Source organism: Lithobates pipiens, unplaced genomic scaffold (assembly GCF_037356315.1).
Source record: "Lithobates pipiens isolate NorthernLeopardFrog02 unplaced genomic scaffold, aLitPip1_a1.2 Scaffold_18, whole genome shotgun sequence".
In the NCBI taxonomy this organism is placed as follows: Eukaryota; Metazoa; Chordata; class Amphibia; order Anura; family Ranidae; genus Lithobates; species Lithobates pipiens.
In genome coordinates, this window is record NW_027507758.1 from 595696659 (window position 1) to 595716488 (window position 19830).

At 42.8% G+C, this 19830-nt stretch overlaps 1 protein-coding gene across 1 annotated transcript; it reads right to left on the reverse strand.

Moving 5' to 3' along the window:
- Window positions 1–3265: 3265 nt before the first annotated feature.
- LOC143990336 (taste receptor type 2 member 64-like) lies at window positions 3266–4165 on the reverse strand. Its single transcript, XM_077490380.1, has one exon. It carries the CDS (start codon window positions 4163–4165, stop codon window positions 3266–3268), a length of 900 nt encoding a protein of 299 aa, XP_077346506.1.
- Window positions 4166–19830: the final 15665 nt, after the last annotated feature.

The window sequence follows — 19830 nt, forward strand, 5'->3', positions numbered from 1 at the left end:
AACTTTGAGCATACGAATTGTGTACACACGGATTTTGTTGTCAGAAAATTTGAGATCCAGATCTCAAATTTTGTTTGTTGGAAATTTCCGATGGAAAATGTCCGATGGAGCCTACACATGGTTGGGATTTCTGACAACAAGCTCCCATCGAACGTTTGTTGTTGGAAAATTCGACCGTGAGTATGCGGCATTAGACACGTTCAGAAGTGTCAAGCATTTTGCCATTCATTCATTGCATTAGCCACAATATAAATTCATTCTGGCCATTGAAATGAATGAACACAAGCACTAAATGTGCCTAGCACTTCAGCATTTTTAGACAAGAAAAAAATGTCAAACACCCTTTAAAGTGGAATTTTTTGAATCCTAGTGGTTGATTTACTATAGACTGCAGTTGCTCCAGAGCTTAGTAAACAAGGTACATAAGGGGTCTATTTACTAAAGGCAAATCCACTCTGTACTACAAGTGCACTTGGAAGTGCAGTCTCTGTAAATCTGAGGGGAAGATCTGAAATGAGGGGAAGCTCTGCTGATTTTATCACTAATCATTACAAGCAAAAATGCAGTTTTTTTATTTTTCTTGCATGTCCCCCTCAGATCTACACTGACTGCACTTCCAAATGCACTCCAAGTGCACTGCAAGTGTACTTGCAGTGCACTTGTAGTGCAAAGTGGATTTGCCTTTAGTAAATAAACCCCCGTAGTTACATAGTAACATAGTTAGGTTGAAAAAAGACACAAGTCCATCTAGTTCAACCCTAAAAATAAATAAATAAAAATGAATATCATACAATCCCATACACACAATCCTATACCCACAGTTGATCCAGAGGTAAGACTTCACTTTGCAAATGTAAGTAAATGCACATGATTGGATGATGGAAGTCAGCAGAGCTTCTTCTCCTTTACTAAGCTCTGGAGTAACTGCACGTTGCAAAGTGCACAGTCTTTTTGCTTTTAGTAAATCAATCCCCTTGCAAGCATGAGGCCTTATACCCATTGCCTGAACAACTAAAAGGCTACATAAAACATACAGATGTCAGTCTATAATGCATCTATACCTCCAGTGCAAAGTGATAGGCCCACTAAGTAATAATTAAATACAAATAAATAATAATAATAATAATAATAATAATACTACAACATACTACTGCTGCTAATAGTAATAATAATAATAATAATACTATTACTACAACATACTACTGCTGCTAATAGTAATAATAATATTAATAATAATAATAATAATAATACTATTACTACAACATACTACTGCTGCTAATAGTAATAATAATAATAATAATAATAATAATGTGGCAGATAGTCAAATGTATTATTTCGTCCAAAGACTAGGAAGGGATAATGAGAAAAATTGCACTTTCAAAAATTGCAGGTTGATTATTCCTCCTTTAAAATGATGCATAAATATGAGATAAGTGTCTTCTCAATCCATCATATTTTCTTGAGATCAGGAGATGATCCTAATGTCTTAGATAGTAAGATAGAAATGACTAAGCTTGAATGATTGTAGCAGACATGTTGATGGAAAAATTGTGTTAAAGTGCTTCTTCTGCCATCCAATGTCTGCCTAATGTACAGTGTATCTTCAACTAAATCTTTTTTGTTGTAATTTGGGACAGGGTGGGAAAAAGTTAGTAACCCTGTAAGAATGATTTTTTTTTTTTTTATCTATCCCTGTGCCTTTGGGGAGATTCCCTTTACTTTTCTGTACTGATTACACAGCGTGTGAGATGAAACCTCATTCAAAGGTTTTGGCTTTAGATATCAGGTAAATGGTAAAACAGAGTTCCACCCAAGAATGGAACTTCCGCCTTAAGGGAGGTCACCCCCTGACATGCCACATTTGGCATGTAATTTTTTTTGTGGGGGAGCCGGTTCCCTCTTTTCAGCTCCCACTTCCTCCCAGCGCACCGCTCCCCCCTCCCTCTTGGCAATCATCTGGGACACCTGACAGGTCCTAGATGATTGCCCAGCCAGTCACGCCTCGTGGCACAGCTCGTGGGTGCCCGGTTGTGAAGCCACAGCCTGCTGCCCACACTTACAATGCCGGCACTATAGAGAGGAGGGGGATACGAGTGGGGCTTCGCTCCCCCGCATCGCTGGACCCTGGGACAGATGAGTGTCTGATTATTAAAAGTCAGCAGCTGCAGTATTTGTAGCTGCTGACTTTTATTTTTTATTTTTATTTATTTTTTAGCAAAACTGTGCTTAAACTTAAAACATATATTCAATAAATCATACATTTCTCTTTTATATTAAATTTTTTAGTAAATCCACTCCTCCTGTACTAAAAAAAAATCCAGTTTCTACTTTCCCTTTTCCAAGCTTCAATATCACCCCTGGGTTTCTCCTTGGTCCATTTCTGCCAGCCTTCTTCAGACAGAATGACACTCATGTCATTAATTGGCAAGTGATGGGTTAAATGCAGAATTTCCTTGCTGCTTGTATGAAAGGTACATCCCTTCCACACACTATATAAATCTAGAAAGTTTGACAGCAGATATAATTTAAGTATTTCTTTTACCTGATTTTTCTTGTATGACTGCACACTGATTAAGCCCAGCGCAGGTGAAACATGTTAGAGTGGCTTTCCAGGTGGGTAGAGAGCAAGCTGAATCAATTTAGTGTTCATTTGTTGTGTGACTTACTATATTGATGTGTGGTTTTAAGAAAAATTTGCTGCTGCATACTAAAAAACAACAACAATCACTTACAGTAGTATGAACTAAAACTTTTTTAATATAAGCTCTATTCTAAGCCCACGTACACACGGTCGGAGATTTTGCCAACCAAATCCATCGGATTTTGCCCATCGGATTTAGTTCGACGGATTGTGTCCGAAACTGTTGCATACACACGGTCGGGCCAAGTTGGCGAAAAATCCGATCTTTCAGAACATGATGACGTAATTTCGTTACGATGGGACTACATGCAGGCTAGTAGCCAATAGCTTTCATGTAGGAATTTGATCTGAGCATGTGTGGCACTTGGTCCGATCAAAATGCTCTACACATGATCGGATTAGGTCTGTCCGGCCCAGTTGGTCGGGAAATATTTCCAACATGTTGGAAAATTGGGTCGGACGGAGATTCGGACGGAATCAGTCCGATGCATAGCACACACAGTCGGATTATCTGACGACACGGTCCGATAAGACTCATTCCGACAGATTCTCCGACCGTGTGTACAAGGGCTGAGGCTGCACCCTAGTTGCCAATAAATCTTGAATGACAGTCACAAGCAGATCTCAAAAACTGATTCCAGAAGCTCTATTAACAGCCCTAAATTTGGTTACTTGTTGAAGTATCCAGGACAACTGATTTTTAAGTTTGTTCATTGCAAAGATCAGAAAAATAGAGTGAAGAATTAGAAGAAAATTTAGTAGAACATAAATAAAAGAATAAGAATAATAGGCTGGATTAACATTGATAGAAATGTGGATTGCACAGCTGAAGAAAGAGATGGTTGTAAACCATATGGCCTTGTAGTAGGAATCCAGGTGAGTAATTTTTGCTTCACGTTTCATTCTTCTGGCATGGCAACTGAGATAGGCAATGAGAGGAACAGCCGCCAAGAGGTAGATTAGGAAGGGCATGGTATTCCACAACAAGAACACTTGAACTTTTGGACGAGTGATATCAAGAGCAAAATCCGAAGTATAATTGTTTGAAAATTCTAAATCAGCGATCCAGACATTCAATGAGGCTTGACTGGCAGATATCAACACGGAACCAACAATCAGATGGATGACTCTTGTAGATATGATGCTCCTCAGACATTGAAAGAAAACATTGTGAAAGTTGGAGATCTTCAAGCAGAAGACTACAGAGAGGAGAGCCAAAAACCATACACAGCTATAATTGGAAGTGGTCCGGACAAAATTAAAAAGAATGGTAATAACTACTGCTTTTTTTAGTAAAAACTTTGAAGCACCATCAAACATGCAGGTCAACATGTAGATGACTCTTGATATCTCAAGGGAGGTGATAATCTGGTCAGTAGAAGCTAGTGGTTTTCCTTTCATCCAGGCAACAATGTTCCCAACTATGACAAATATATGTACAATTATTCCAATTACAAAGACAACTGTAATTGAAACAATAAAGGCCATAGCGTCAACTGCATTGTCTTCCATTGAAGAAGCCATCAATGATTTGTAATTCGCTCTCTTGAAAGGCAGAATGGGAAATGTTGCCTACAGCGCAAATTTTACTTCAGTGCATGATGCAAATGACAATGCAAAACTTTAGATATTTATACTTATACAAATAAAGATGATGGGATCCAAATGTCTAAATTCACACCGCTTGCAGCTGTTAATCAAATGTGATTTAAATGTCATTTATTTAGATAGTAAAGTGTTTTTTATATGAACATTTTATGTACTCAAATGGGGTTATTTAGTAAAATCATGCAAAAAGCTTTCTCTAGAGTTAGTTGTATTAGCTTCATATGTTCTCCTGATTGGCAGGCTTACTGAACTAATGATGATTACTGTATACCTGTATGTATTAACTACTTGAGGACTGGAAGATTTTTCCCCTTAAAGCAAATACTGTAGCTGCTGATTTTTAAAATAAGGACACTTACCTTCCAGGGTGCCTCACGATGTCCTCACCGTGTATGAACCGACATGCAATGATGGAGATTTGCGGGAACCAGCCACATTGCCATAGTAAAACTGTGGAGGCTTGTCCTTAAGAGGTTAAATACTATGGTGTGGATTGCAATTTTTTCTTGCCCAATGAAAAAAAAATAAAAATAATAAATGTGTTACCAAAAGTAAAAAACACCTGCCTTTACACACACATGAACTTTAATGGCATCCCAGTCTTAGTCCGTAGGGTTCAGTATTGGGTTGGCCCACCTTTTGCATCTGTTACAGCTTCAACTCTTTTGGGAAGGCTGTCCACAAGGTTTAGGAGTGTGTCTATGGGAATGTTTGACCATTCTTCCAGAAACACATTTGTGAGGTCGGGCACTAATGTCGACTAGAAGGCCTGCCTCGCAGTCTTCGCTCTAATTCATCCCAAAGGTATTCTATGGGGCTGAGGTCAGGACTTTGTGCTGGCCAGTAAATTTCCTCCACCCCAAACTCGCTTGTCCATGTCTTTATGGACCTTGCTTTGTGCACTGGTCCAAATCATTTGGTGGAGGGGGAATTATGGTGTGGGGTTGTTTTTCAGGGGTTGGGCTTGGCCCCTTAGTTCCAGTGAAGAGAACTCTTAAGGCATCAGCATACAAAGACATTTTGTAGAATTTCATGCTCCCAACTTTGTGGGAACAGCTTGGGGATGGCCCTTTCCTGTTCCAACACGGATGATCGAGTTTGGGGTGGAGAAACTTGACTGGCCTGCACAGAGTCCTGCGAGCCAGAGAAACTGCGAGCCAGGCCTCCTCATCCAAATTAGTGCCTGACCTCACAAATGAGTATAAGAATTGTCAAACTTTCCCATAGACACTCCTAAACCTTGTGAACAACATTCCCAGAAGGGTTGAAGCTGTTATAGCTGCAAAGGGGGGGGCAATGTAATATATAACCCAACGGACTAAGATTGGGATGCCATTAAAGTTCATGTACGTTTTAAAGGCAGGCATCCCAATATGTTTGGTAATATAGTGTATATATAGATATGTGTATATTTATATACAGTATTTCATAAAAGTGAGTACACCCCTCACATTTTTGTAAATATTATATTATATCTTTTCATGTGACAAAACTGAAGAAGTTACACTTTGCTACAATGTAAAGTAGTGAGTGTACAGCTTGTATAACAGTGTCAATTTGCTGCCCCCTCAAAATAACTCAACACACAGCCATTAATGTCTAAACCACTGGCAACAAAAGCGAGTACACCCCTAAGTGAAAATGTCCAAATTGGGCCCAAAGTGTCAATATTTTTTGGGGCCACCATTATTTTCCAGCACTGCCTTAACCCTCTTGGGTATGGAGTTCACTAGAGCTTCACATGTTGCCACTAGAGCCTTCTTACACTCCTCCATGATGATATCACAGAACTGGTGGATGTTAGAGACCTTGCGCTCCTCCACCTTCCGTTTGAGGGTGCCCCACAGATGCTCAATAGGGTTTAGGTCTGGAGACATGCTTCGCCAGTCCATCACCTTTACCCTCCACTTCTTTAGCATCCAGTGGTCATCTTGGAGGTGTGTTTATACTGCCCTGTGGCCCAGTGGCCCAAGGGAGGGGATCATGCTCTGCTTCAGTATGTTACAGTACATATTGGCATTCATGGTTCCTCAATGAACTGTAGATCCCCAGTTCCGGCAGCACTCATGCAGCCACAGGCCATGACACTCCCACCACCATGCTTGACTGTGGGCAGACACACTTGTCTTTTTACTCCTCACCTGGTTACCGCCACACACGCTTGACACCATCTGAACCAAATACATTTATCTTGGTCTCATCAGACCACGGGACATGGTTCCAGTAATCCATGTCCTTAGTCTGCTTGTCTTCAGCAAACTGTTTGTGGGCTTTCTTGTGCATCATCTTTAGAAGAGGCTTCATTCTGGGATGACAGCCATGCAGACCAATTTGATGCAGTGTGCAGTGTATTGTCTGAGCACTGACAGACTGGCCCCCCTCTGCAGGAATGTTGGCAGCACTCATCTGTCTATTTCCCAAAGACAACCTCTGGATGCAAAGCACGTGCAATCAACTTCTTTGGTTGACCATCGCAAGGCCCGTTCTGAATTACAGAACCGATCAGTCTACAGGTCCAGACCAATGATTTCTCACCTGGACCTGCTGATCGGTTCTAGCGAATTAAATGCCTCCTCTGCCTGTGAAATGTAAACAGAGAGAAAACAGAAGAAAGTGATGTCACCTCCCCTCGTGGAGCCCTTTTCGGTTCCAGCGAGAAAGGAGAGGACATCTACTGTGAGTACACCAAGAACTACACTAACACCAGTACACATAGGCACACTTTTCACCCCCCCCATCACCACCAGACGGGACCTCGGGCCGCAATTCACCCAAGTTCCAAGACGGGTGTACCAAGATGGCCCCTATCACAACACCCATACAGACACATGCGGCCAGCGATGAGAGGATACCAGAACAGAGGCAAGTGATTCTCCCCGCTACACTTACCTACTCACAAGTAGCCCGGGGCACTCCACAACCCCCCTAGCTCCCTCTCCAACATCCACGGAGTCTCTGCTGTGCCGTACGATGGAGGATTACTCACTCTCCCCTATGGGGCCTGCTCTCCCCCACTTGCAAACTACTCCAGCCCCAGGCTCTCTGGCCCAGGACTAGGCCTCACCTTAGCAGGACTTATTCCTTAAACTATCAGATCTCTTGGAAAGGGGACTACCCAATACTGCTGACAAAATCACACGAGACCTCAAATCTGACGTTACCAATTTAGGGACCAGAATGGAGGCCATTGAACATCAATTGGACTTAATGGTCTCTAAGACCAATAAAAATGTGGCACACATCCAAGATCTCTAGAATCAACTTGATATCGCCCTCTCTAGGATCGACGACCTCGAGAACAGGTCCAGAAGATACAACATTAGAATTCTTGGCCTGCCAGAATCTGTCACTGAAATCTCCCTGGCAGTCCAGGGTCTTATCAAGGACCTTTTACCCAACATACCCCCCATCACTTGGAGCTAGACAGAGCTCACAGGGCCTTGGGGGCCCCCCCAGGAAAGATGGATCTCCAAGGGACATCATTGTCAAACCATTTTTATACCGTAAAGGAGGAAGTCATGTGACAGTAACGCACCAAGCCTAAAGTGTTATGCATTGACCACCAGGTACAAATCAGACCTCTCCCCCACCACCATCCAAAACTGAGATCTCTAAAACCTCTCCTTATGGCCCTCTCTCAGCAAGACATCAAGTACTGTTGGGCCTTCCCATTTGCTGTGAAATTTTCACTACAAGGAAAGTCTCACTCCTTCTCCAACCTACCCGCCAGACGACATCGACGCAACCAAGTGTGTGGCAAGAAGCCGCCCACACTGCTGAACTAGGGCAACTGAAGACGCTCTCAGCCCAGGCAATGTGTCTCTCCTATCAAAAGACACACTGTGGGAAGCAACGAACCACACTACCCCCGCTCAACCTCGAGAGACCCCACAGGAGGGTTGTAATTTTTTCTTTTTTTCTTCCTTTTTTTTTTCTTTGGTTCGTATGCTGAAACCCAGGCTCTCTGACTATCGAGAACACCGGAATGGCACCCTCCCACGGAGACAGCCATCTCCCTCAAACCTAGTCTGGTGCATTGTCCCGGGCGATTTACCTTGAGACGAGATCCCAGACATTTCTGTTATGGACTTATCTGGATTGTCGTTGTTGTTGTCTTATATTTTGTTCCAACCCTTTACGATAGTTTGACTTAACCCAGGTTTTAACATGCTGTGTCCCATCACCTATTCAGTTCCAATGTGCAAGATGGGCCTGGGGTGACCCCCTGCACCTCCTCCTATCCCTCAGAAGCCATTCTGAGTGATGGGACGTCGGCCCCCTTTTAGGGGCAGCAGACGGAAATTGACAGGAGTCTGGCTGACTAAGTCAAAGTCAGACCCGTTTGGTCTTCATAGAAGACATTTGGTTTTATTTTGTTTCCCCTCTCCCTCCTTCGTTTCTCTAACTCTCTCTCTTCCTCAAGCCACTCAGCGGGATGGACAGTTCAATAGCACCCAGTCACAGAATGGACTTCATCCCACTCTGACCTCCAGCACCAAAAGGAGACGTCGCTCCCAAATTCCCGTCAAATCCCTGTATATGATGTCTTGGGAGGATGACTTGCAAATAAACTGGACCTTGGAGCAATGGCAGACATACATTTCTGGAGCATTTAAAGGGATACAAAATATATCCCTGATCCAATGCAATTTAAAAGTGATGACCGGGTGGTACCTCACTCCAGCCAAGTTGGCCTCCATGTACCTACAGCCAACCCTCAATGCTTCAGAGAGTGCCAACTTACAGGCACTATGGCTCACACATGGTGGGAATGCCCCAGAATAAGGTCATACTGGAATAGGGTGTTTGCCTTGATCCAAAGGGTTACAAATCACCAGATTCCAAAAACCCCGGCAGTTGCTCTTTTGAACACTATTCTTCCCAACTATTCTTCCCAAGACATCTAAAGCCACACGCAAACTAATACACTTCATTTTACTGGGTGCAAAGCTGACAATAGCTAAGGCTTGGAAACAACCAAAGGTTTCCCTACCTGCCACCAAAAGAAAAATCTCATGGATTATGTCCCAAGAAAAACTCACAAGCATCCTCTTAGACAAAACCAAGGAGTTTTAAGCAACCTGGGAACACTGGGCCAAATATATGGCCATATCTCTTATAGCTGGGATACAAGTCTAACAAACTAGTACCACCACTCCCGTTCTGCTGTTTGACTTCTTTCTTCTTTTGCCTGCTTCAACCCCCCCCCCCCCTTTTTTTTCTCCTGCTTTCTGCTACTCCTCTCCTCTCTCATCATACACTTGACATCCTCTCCTCTCACCGAGGGTACCTTTGGTACATAAACCTCAGAGAAGACTCTATAACAATCCCCCATCTAGAAGAGACTATAGGCCTCAGCTACAAAGTTTAATTCCTGGCAGCCTTGGTGTCGGAAACCTCTAACCAGGCCCTTCTGGGGAGGGATTTGGGAGATATTCCCTGGGCACAGCATGATCCCCCAAAGGGGTGCCTGGAGTATCCTCTTATTCCCCTCAGTGGGTCCTCCAAAAACAGGAGCACCACAAGGTTTTCTATAGCTTGCCCATTCAGTGGGTCTAACCTATAACCTTATATACCTCCTAAACACATTCCGCACTTGTCAAATGCTATATCATAAGAATAAGTGTATGCATTGTAATTTCAATTCTGTTTTCCATTGTTTTTATTTAATTGAAAATAAAATATTTTGAAAGAAAAAAAAATGGTAAAATCATGAAGGTGTGATCGGGGAGGAGGAAATATTACAAGCTCAGTTTTAGACAGATTGAGTTTGAGGAAATGGTGTGACCATATTGATATGTTACTCAGTAGGTGCCCCTTGCTGTTAAAGGGGTCTTCTAGATTCTGCTAAGCCCCCCACCTGCAGATCCCCACAATCCTGGCCCAGGAAGAGGTCTATCTCCATGGGAGATATGGGAAAGGGTATCAAAAGTACTAGGAAAAGATAAAACAGGGTATTAGCTATTTTAAAATGTGCATATGAGTAACATTCCACTCAATTTGAGTTCAGCTACATAGACCAGATGTCTAAAAAGAGAAATGCTGTAGATGCTGGGTAAGGATGAGCCGAACACCCCCGGTTCGTTTCGCACCAGAACCTGCGAACAGACCTAAAATTCACATGAACTTTAGAACCCTATTAAAGTCTATGGGACTCGACCGTTCAAAATCAAAAGTGCTAATTTTAAAGGCTAATATGCAAGATATTGTCTTAAAAAGTGTCCTGCCCCAGGGGACATGTATCAATGCAAAAAAAAACTTTTAAAAACGTCCGTTTTTTCAGAAGCAGTGATTTTAATAATGCTTAATGTGAAACAATAAAAGTGTAATACTCCTTTAAATTTAGTACCTGGGGGGGGGGGGGGGGTATAGTATTCCTGTAAAGGGGCACATGTTTCCCATGCTTAGAACTGTCCCTGCACAAAGTGTAATTTCTGCAGGAAAAAAGTAATTTAAAATCACTTGCGGCTATAATGAATTGTCGGCTCCCCGTAATACAGAGAACAGTCATTGAAAGTCATTGATAACAAAAAAAAGTGTGGGGTTCCCCCCAAATTCAATTAAAAGGACCATCAGGTCTGGTATGGATATTAAGGGGAACCCCGCGTCAATTTTTTTTTTTATGGCGTGGAGTTCCCCCCCAAAAATCCATACCAGACCCTTTATCCGAGCACGCAACCTGGCAGGCCACAGGAAAAGAGGGGGGATGAGAGAGCGCCCCCCTCCTGAACCGTACCAGGCCATATGCCCTCAACATTGGGGGATCTGTGACCCCTCAACGCACCATATCCCCATGTTGATGGGGACAAGGGCCTCATTCCCATGGGGTTCTACGGGTGGGGGGGCTTATCAGAATCTGGAAGCCCCTTTGACAAGGGGATCCCCAGATCCCGCCCCCCTGTTTAAAATGGTAAGGGGGTACAAAAATACCCCTACCATTTCACAAAGAAAGTGTAAAAAATTGTTAAAAAAGACACAGACACCATTGGGAAAAGTCCTTTATTAAAAATAAAAAAAGATTCCAGCGGGGGTAATCCACTCTTGCTATCCAGTGATGGTTGATCTCTTCTCCGGGGTCCAGCAATGGGTGATCTGATCTCTTCTCCGGTGTCCAGCGATGGGTGATCTCTCCCGATGGTCCAGTGCAGCGCATCCTGTCTCCACAGGAGACACTGAGGGAATCCCAGCAGCCTGACAGGTCTTAGCTGAGGAGGACAGGGCCACCCGTCACCTGACCCCACCCCCCTTTGACTCAAGGGGAAACCCCGGGCTTCCCCAGTGATGACCCCGCCACCCTCTGATGTAACGCAGGTTTCCCGTAGTGTCTCCGGTGGAGACAGGATGTGCTGCGCTGAACCATCGGGAGACATCACTCATCGCTGGACCCCAAAGAGATCAGATCACCCATCGCTGGACCCCGGAGAAGAGATCAGCCATTGCTGGATAGCAAGAGTGGATTACCACAGCTGGAATCTTTTTTATTTATTTGTTTTTTTAATAAAGGACTTTTCCCAACGGTGTCAGTGTGTTTTTTAACAATTTTTTACGCTTTCTTTGTGAAATGGTAGGGGTACTTTTGTATTCAAACAGGGGGGGGGCACGATCTGGGGGTCCCCTTGTTAAAGGGGGCTTCCAAATTCTGATAAACCCCCCGGCCCGCAGACCCCCACAACCACCACCCAGGGTTTCGAGGGTGAGGCCCTTGTCCCCATCAACATGGGGACATGGTGCTTTGAGGGGTAATATTCATACCAGACCTGAAGGGCCTGGTAATTGAATTTGGGAGAACCCCACGTTTTTTTTTTTTTGTTTTTTTTAATCAATGACTTTCAATGACTGTTCTCTGTATTATGGGGAGCTGACAATTCATTATAGCCGTGAGTGCTTTTAAATGACTTTTTTTTCCTGCAGAAATTACACTTTGCATTGATACATGTCCCCTGGGGCAGGACCCAGGTCCCCAAACACTTTTTAAGACAATAACTTGCATATTAGCCTTTAAAATTAGCAACAATTTAGTGCACAAAAGTAAGCTTTTACAACCTGCAGTAAATTGTGAGTTGCTGTAGTTTCCTTCTGGATTTTTGTTGTCATTAGGTCATTTATAAGCTTGTTTCAATAATGATAATAAACTTGAATATTTGGGTACATTTTTTAATTACCATACTGTATGTGTAGAAAATTTAAATTGTGAATCGTTACCTTTTTAAAAATGTTTTTTCAGATGTATTTACTGGCTCATGATAGTGCTTAGTTATCTAACCATTATTAAGCATTAAGTAGCATGTATTATATATTTAAATCTCACAAATAGTACTTCTATTAAAAACTAGCCATTCTTGGGTGTTCTTGGATTAAGTAGTTGATGTATCTCCTATTATCTCCTTCTCTGGGGGCAATTTTTTACCCAACAGTAAGGATGAGCCGAACACCCCACCGCCACCCCCCCCCCCCCCCCCCGTTCGGTTCGCACCAGAAACTGCGAACAGACCTAAACTTCGTGTGAACTTTAGAACCCTATTAAAGTCTATGGGACTCAAACGTTCACAATCTAAAGGGCTAATTTTAAAGGCTAATATGCAAGTTACTGTCCTAAAAAGTGTTTGGGGACCCGGGTCCTGCCCCAGGGGACATGGATCAATGCAAAAAAAAAGTTTTAAAAACTGCAGTTTTTTCAGGAGCAGTGATTTTAATAATGATTAAAGTGAAACAATAAAAGTGTAATTTTTTTTAATTTCCTACCTGGGGGGTGTCTATAGTATGCCTGTGAAGGGGCGCATGTTTCCCGTGCTTAGAACTGTCCCTGCACAAAGTGTCATTTCGCAAGGAAAAAAAGTCTTTTAAAATCACTTTCCATTGTCGGCTCCCGTAATACAGAGAAAACTCAATGAGTGTTCTCTGTATTAGCTGACAATTCATTCATTGATAAAAAAATAAAAATAAAAAATAAAAAAGCGTGGGGGTTCCCCTAAATTCAATTACCAGGCCCTTCAGGTCTGGTATTGATATTAAGGGGAACCCCGCATCAAATTAAAAAAAAAATTGACATGGGGGTCCCCCTAAAAATCCATACCAGACCTTTTATCCGAGCACGCAACCTGGCAGGCTGCAGGAAAAGAGGGGGGGGAAGAGAGAGCGCCCCCCCTCCTGAACCATACCATGCCACATGCCCTCAACATTGGGAGGATGCTTTGTAGGTCTGTGACCCCTCAAAGCACCATGTCCCCATGTTGATGTGGAGAAGGGCCTCATCCCCACAACCCTGGCCGGTGGTTGTGGGGGTCTGCGGGCGGGGGGCTTATCAGAATCTGGAAGCCCCCTTTAACAAGGGGACACCCAGATCCCGCCCCCCCTGTTTGAAATGGTAAGGGGGGTACAAAAGTACCCCTATCATTTCACAAAGAAAGTGTAAAAATACATTGAGCGTTCTCTGTATTACGGGAGCCCACAATGGAAAGTGATTTTAAATGACTTTTTTTCCTTGCGAAATGACACTTTGTGCAGAGACAGTTCTAAGCACGGGAAACATGTGCCCCTTCACAGGCATACTATAGACACCCCCCAGGTACGAAATTTCAAGGAATATTACACTTTTTTTTTTTTGGAATATTACACTTTTATTGTTTCACTTTAATCATTATTAAAATCACTGCTCCTGAAAAAACGCGGTTTTTAAAACTTTTTTTTGCATCGATCCATGTACCCTGGGGCAGGACCCGGGTCCCCAAACACTTTTTAGGACAGTAACTTGCATATTAGCCTTTAAAATTAGCACTTTAGATTTCTCCCATAGACTTGTATAGGGTGTTCTGGCTTTTCGAATTTGCCGCGATCACAGCTCAAATTGTTCACTGTTCGCTGAACAGGCGAACAGGCAATGTTCGAGTCGAACATGAGTTCGACTCGAACTCGAAGCTCATCCCTACCCAACAGGTACAAAAGGTTCAACGTCAGCCAGGCAAAGAGTAACATACACACCTCTGGCTCAATGAACAGCCTAGGGTTTTTTTTTTTAAAGTTCATTGTAGGTTAACTTAGATGGGGCTTAAGGAAGCTGTGGGATACTCCAGAACACTAAACAGGAATGTGAGGACAGTCTTACCTTTGCATCTACTTCTTAACACAGTCCTTTGAGCAGTAGGACATAAAATGGACAGCACTGGGACACCATTAGCAATGTTCCAGGCCAGGCATGCGTTTAACGTTCCCTTAAGCCTTGCCTTTTGTTGTTTTGTCTTTTAATGTGTGTGTTTTCACTTAAGCCTGGGTATGCCCAATAGGCTTTGTTTTGTATTCCAATTTATATTCTTACAATAAAAATAATAAAAAAATAAAAAATAGGGTACCAGGGGTTAACAGCAGCAACAGTCACAAGGATCCCTCTCTTAAAGTGGACCTCTAGTCTCCATAATAATTTTTTGTATAAAAGTTCCCCGTGATTGTAATAATGTCTACTTTAATGTTTGCATACTGTTAGCACTCTCAACTCAGTCATCACCACTGGGGTCGGGTCCGGCTGGCAGAAAAAGCTGTGATGCGAGTGGGAGGTGATTGAGCAGGGAACTAGGACCACAGCCGCGGAGTAGCCCAGCCGCATTTACCGATGCAGCTTCTATAGTTATGGCTGCAGGTCCCGCAGGTGCCGGCAGAGTGATCTACATCTGCACTTCCCCCCCCAGCTTCTCTCTCCCTTAGAAGCAGTGGACTAGCGGAGCCTGGAGAGCGGCAGCCGAGTGAACTTTTCAACCTTTTGCCACATTTCAGGCTTCAAACATAAAGATATAACATTTTTATTTTTTTGTGAAGAATCACCAACAAGTGGGACACAATTGTGAAGTGGAACGAAATCTATTGGATTTTTGAAACTTTTTTAACTAATAAAAAAATCAAAAGTGGGGAGTGCAAGATTATTCGGCCCCCTTGCGTTAATACTTTGTAGAGCCACCTTTTGCTGCGATTACAGCTGCAAGTCGCTTGGGGTATGCCTCTATCAGTTTTGCACATTGAGAGACTGAAATTCTTGCCCATTCTTCCTTGCAAAACAGCTCGAGCTCAGTGAGGTTGGATGGAGAGCGTTTGTGAACAGCAGTTTTCAGCTCTTTCCACAGATTCTCGATTGGATTCAGGTCTGGACTTTGACTTGGCCATTCTAACACCTGGATACGTTTATTTGTGAACCATTCCTTTGTAGATTTTGCTGTATGTTTGGGATCATTGTCTTGTTGGAAGATAAATCTCCGTCCCAGTTTCAGGTCTTTTGCAGACTCCAACAGGTTTTCATCCAGAATGGTCCTGTATTTGGCTGCATCCATCTTCCCCTCAATTTTAACCATCTTCCCTGTCCCTGCTGAAGAAAAGCAGGCCCAAACCATGATGCTGCCACCACCATGTTTGACAGTGGGGATGGTGTGTTGAGGGTGATGAGCTGTGTTGCTTTTACGCCAAACATATACTTTTGCATTGTGGGCAAAAAGTTCGATTTTTGTTTCATCTGACCAGAGCACCTTCTTCCACATGTTTGGAGTGTCTCCCATAAAGGCCAGATTTGTGCAGTGTACGACTGATTGTTGTCCTATGGACAGACTCTCCCACCTCAGCTGTAGTTCTCTGCAGTTCATCCAGAGTGATCATGTGCCTCTTGGCTGCATCTCTGATCAGTCTTCTCCTTGTCTGAGCTGAAAGTTTAGAGGTAGATTTGCAGTGGTCTGATACTCCTTCCATTTGCAGTGGTCTGATACTCCTTCCATTTCAAAATGATCGCTTGCACAGTGCTCCTTGGGATGTTTAAAGCTTGGGAAATCTTTTTGTATCCAAATCCGGCTTTAAACTTCTCCACAACAGGATTACGGACCTGCCTGGTGTGTTCCTTGGTCTTCATGATGCTCTCTGCGCTTTCAACAGAACCCTGAGACTATCACAGAGCAGGTGCATTTATACAGAGAGTTGATTACACACAGGTGGATTCTATTTATCACCATCAGTCATTTAGGACAACATTGGATCATTCAGAGATCCTCGCTGAACTTCTGGAGTGAGTTTGCTGCACTGAAAGTAAAGGCCGAATAATTTTGCACGCCCCACTTTTCAGTTTTTTATTTGCTAAAAAAGTTTAAAATATCCAATAGATTTCGTTCCACTTCACAATTGTGTCCCACTTGTTGGTGATTCTTCACAAAAAATAAAATTTTTATATCTTTATGTTTGAAGCCTGAAATGTGCAAAAGGTTGAAAAGTTCAAGGGGGCCGAATACTTTCGCAAGGCACTGTATATATATATATATATATATATATATATATATATATATATATATATATATATATTCTACATGTCTTTGATATAAACAAAATAAATCCCAAGTATATATTAACCACTTCCCATATGCCCACAGCCCCAATATATGGTGGACGGGAAGCAGTGCCAATGTGGTTTAACGTATCTGTACGTAAGCCCACACTGGAGCAGTGGCAGCCGGTGCGCAAAAAAATTTTTTTTTGGGGGGGTGCAAACAAACTGAAAAAAAACATCAATTGCAGCCACTGTGTCCATCAAACACAGCTACTGTGCCCATCAAATGCAGCCATTGCGCCATCAAATGCAGCCACTGTGCCATCAATTCCCACCACTGTGCCATCAAATGAAGCCACTGTGCCCATAAAAGGCTGCCATTGTACCTATGAATTGCCACCACTGTGCCATCAAATGCAGCTACTGTACACATCAATTGCTGCCAGTGTGCCCATCAATTGCTGCCACTGTGCCCATCAATTGCTGCCCTTGTACACATCAATTTCTGCCAGTGTGCCCATCAATTGCTGCCAGTGTGTCCACCAATTGCTGACACTGTGCCCATCAATTTCTGCCAGTGTGCTCATCAGTTGCGGCTACTGTGCCCATCAATTGCTGCCAGTGTGCCCATCAATTGCTGCCAGTGTGCCCATCAATAAAAAAAATTTGCATTTATTATTTTTTGTTGCAGAAGCCTGGAAAGCATTGTACCAGCGATCAGCAGATCACTGATGCCATGCAGGTCTCATGTATGCTGTTGGTGTATCGGCTTACCCTTACGGGTAAGCCGATACTCCCTGACAGCCTACCATTAAAGTTCATGTGCATGTAAAGGCAGGCATTCCAATACTTTTAGTAATATAGTGTAAATATATATATATACACGCATGTGTGTTTAAGCTTTGGGGTGCACACTCTAATGCATAAGGCTGCACATGCCTATGGTCCCAGCCCCACACTAATAAAGGTTCCTTCCCATGGAACCTTTTGTAACGTGGAGTTAGAGATAGAGCAGGGCTCAGCAACAATACATTTTTAGCAAGCTAGTTAGTATGAGTGTAGAGTGTCAGTGTAGTGTTAGTGTAGTGTAAGTATAGTGTAGTGTCAGTGTAGCATAGTGTTTAACAGCATTACATTTAGTGCTATATACAGTGCTGTATACATACTTTTTTTTGTTCTTTTTTTCTGTTCCCGTCCCCTTTTTTAAATTGTCAACCGTAGTTTATCTTACTGCAATGCTGGCGTTTCCCCTTTTTTATTATATATATATATTTTTAGTTTCTCAATTTATGTCAGTGGCAGCCCTCAAATGAATAGTTTATATTGCACCAAACACCGCAGTTTATTAAAGTGCATCCAATCACCCATTTGTGTAATAAGCATCCCCCCCTCCCCTATCATGTCTGGGAGGCCAACAAGTTTGAGTCCACCTCAGCTGCCTCCTTGTTCACATCTACTCCTGCTATAGCCCCAGCATCATACATGGAGGAGTCAGCTAGGTTATTTGAACACTGCATCAACCACTTGCTTGTTGACGATGCACAGCCATTACTTGTTTCTGATGTTGGTCCTGAGTTTGAGGAAGCGAGTAACGCGAGCCTACAGAGAGGGGAGAACACTGATGAATAACAAATTTGCAGTCATGTTGCTCCAGCTGCAGCGTCTTGCCAAGTTAAGTAATAGTGAAATAAATATTTCTTAATAGCAGCAATTTGCAAAGTAACCACACTCGTGCCAGCCAAAGAATTGTGCAGTGATTAATATTTAACACAATATAGTCCAAGTGCAGATGAGGGAAAGGGGTAAATAAACCATCTCTGCCTCAGTGCTCATTAGCAGTTAACCTTACTGCTGTAAGGTAACAGCATTAGATAAATGGGTCTTTCTCTACGGGTCCAGATATCTCCAGCCTCCAAGGATGTTTTCAGTAGTACACTTAGCCTGTGGATTTCCGAGATCAGGAAAACCTCCTTTATAAGAATCCTGGTGGTCCTACCCGATAATCTCTTCAATATTAATATGTAAGGAAGGAATCTCCAATAGTGTAGAACATTTTTAAAAGGATTTAATTTTAAAAAAGGTACATTTATTACTCACATTAGCTCAGTAAAAGCAAACATACAATCCACCAGCACCAAGCTCATCCTCCTGCATCACTTCCGGTATGCCTGTCGCCCAATCCCTAATTGCCAAGTTGGCTAAAGTGATAAGGATGGAGGGAATGATGGTGATGAGATCACTGACTCTGCTTGGGTGCCTGATAAAGCAGAAGAGAAAAGTTAGGGGGAGGCATAACCCTAATGAGGCAGGATGTCCTCCAGAGGCAGCCATCGTGAAACAGTGGGTAGGGAGCAGCCATCCTATTCCATTCGATTGTAGAGTTCTTATCTTCCAGTCCACTTCCCACAGCTCAGCTGTGTGGGCCTTTTTTAGCACATGTGCAGATGATCGCACTGTTGCAATTTGAAATATGTGCTGCAAACAGATCAAGCGGGGCAAAAACTCCAGCCATTTGGGTACCACATGCCCAAAATAGCATGTAACCTGCTACCACTCAGTCCGTTTCAGCACCTGAAAGCCACACAAAAGGGACACACTTCTCCTCCTCACCTTCCACCTTTACCCCAACTCATGACCTCTCAGCAGCCTCCACTGACAGGGATGATGGTATAGCTGCAGCGAAAACAAATACACTCCCTGCCACCCACATGCCTAGTTTCAAACTTTACAGCTCCTGTCTTACCGTCTGGAATGATTCTGCCCTTTCCGTGAATTTGTACAATGTGCTGTATCACATAGGCAGGGTTCCCAGTCACAATTTCTTTGTACGTAAGGCCATTTCAGCTTTGTACTTCATGTGGAAGGCAATGTTTTAACATTATTATTAACCCCTTTCCTTGGCAGGGTCAGACCATACAGATATATCTACTATTATATATTGCATAATTCAGATCACGTGCGTGCTCCTGAAGATTGACTCAATCCATGAAACGTGTAGAGATGTGTCTCTACCTAATATACTTATTATACGCAAATTATGTGTTATCAACTGTTTACCTTATGTGATTTTTATTACATGTAAATTTGTACGTGTACTGCATTGATTCCTTTATGTATTATTATTACCATTATGTACCAGATTATTTATATTATTATATTAAATATCATTATCATATTAAATTATTTCTGTATACCTATGTGCTTCATTTAAAGCCCTCATTCTTAGGGCCCATTCACACCTGAGCGTTTTGTAGCTTGAAGCCTTAAGCTACAAAACGCTTCAGGGGAAAATAAC

Excerpts from the sequence above, each read along its gene's own strand:
- LOC143990336 (XM_077490380.1), bottom strand. The coding sequence starts at position 4,165 with ATGGCTTCTTCAATGGAAGACAATGCAGTTGACGCTATGGCCTTTATT.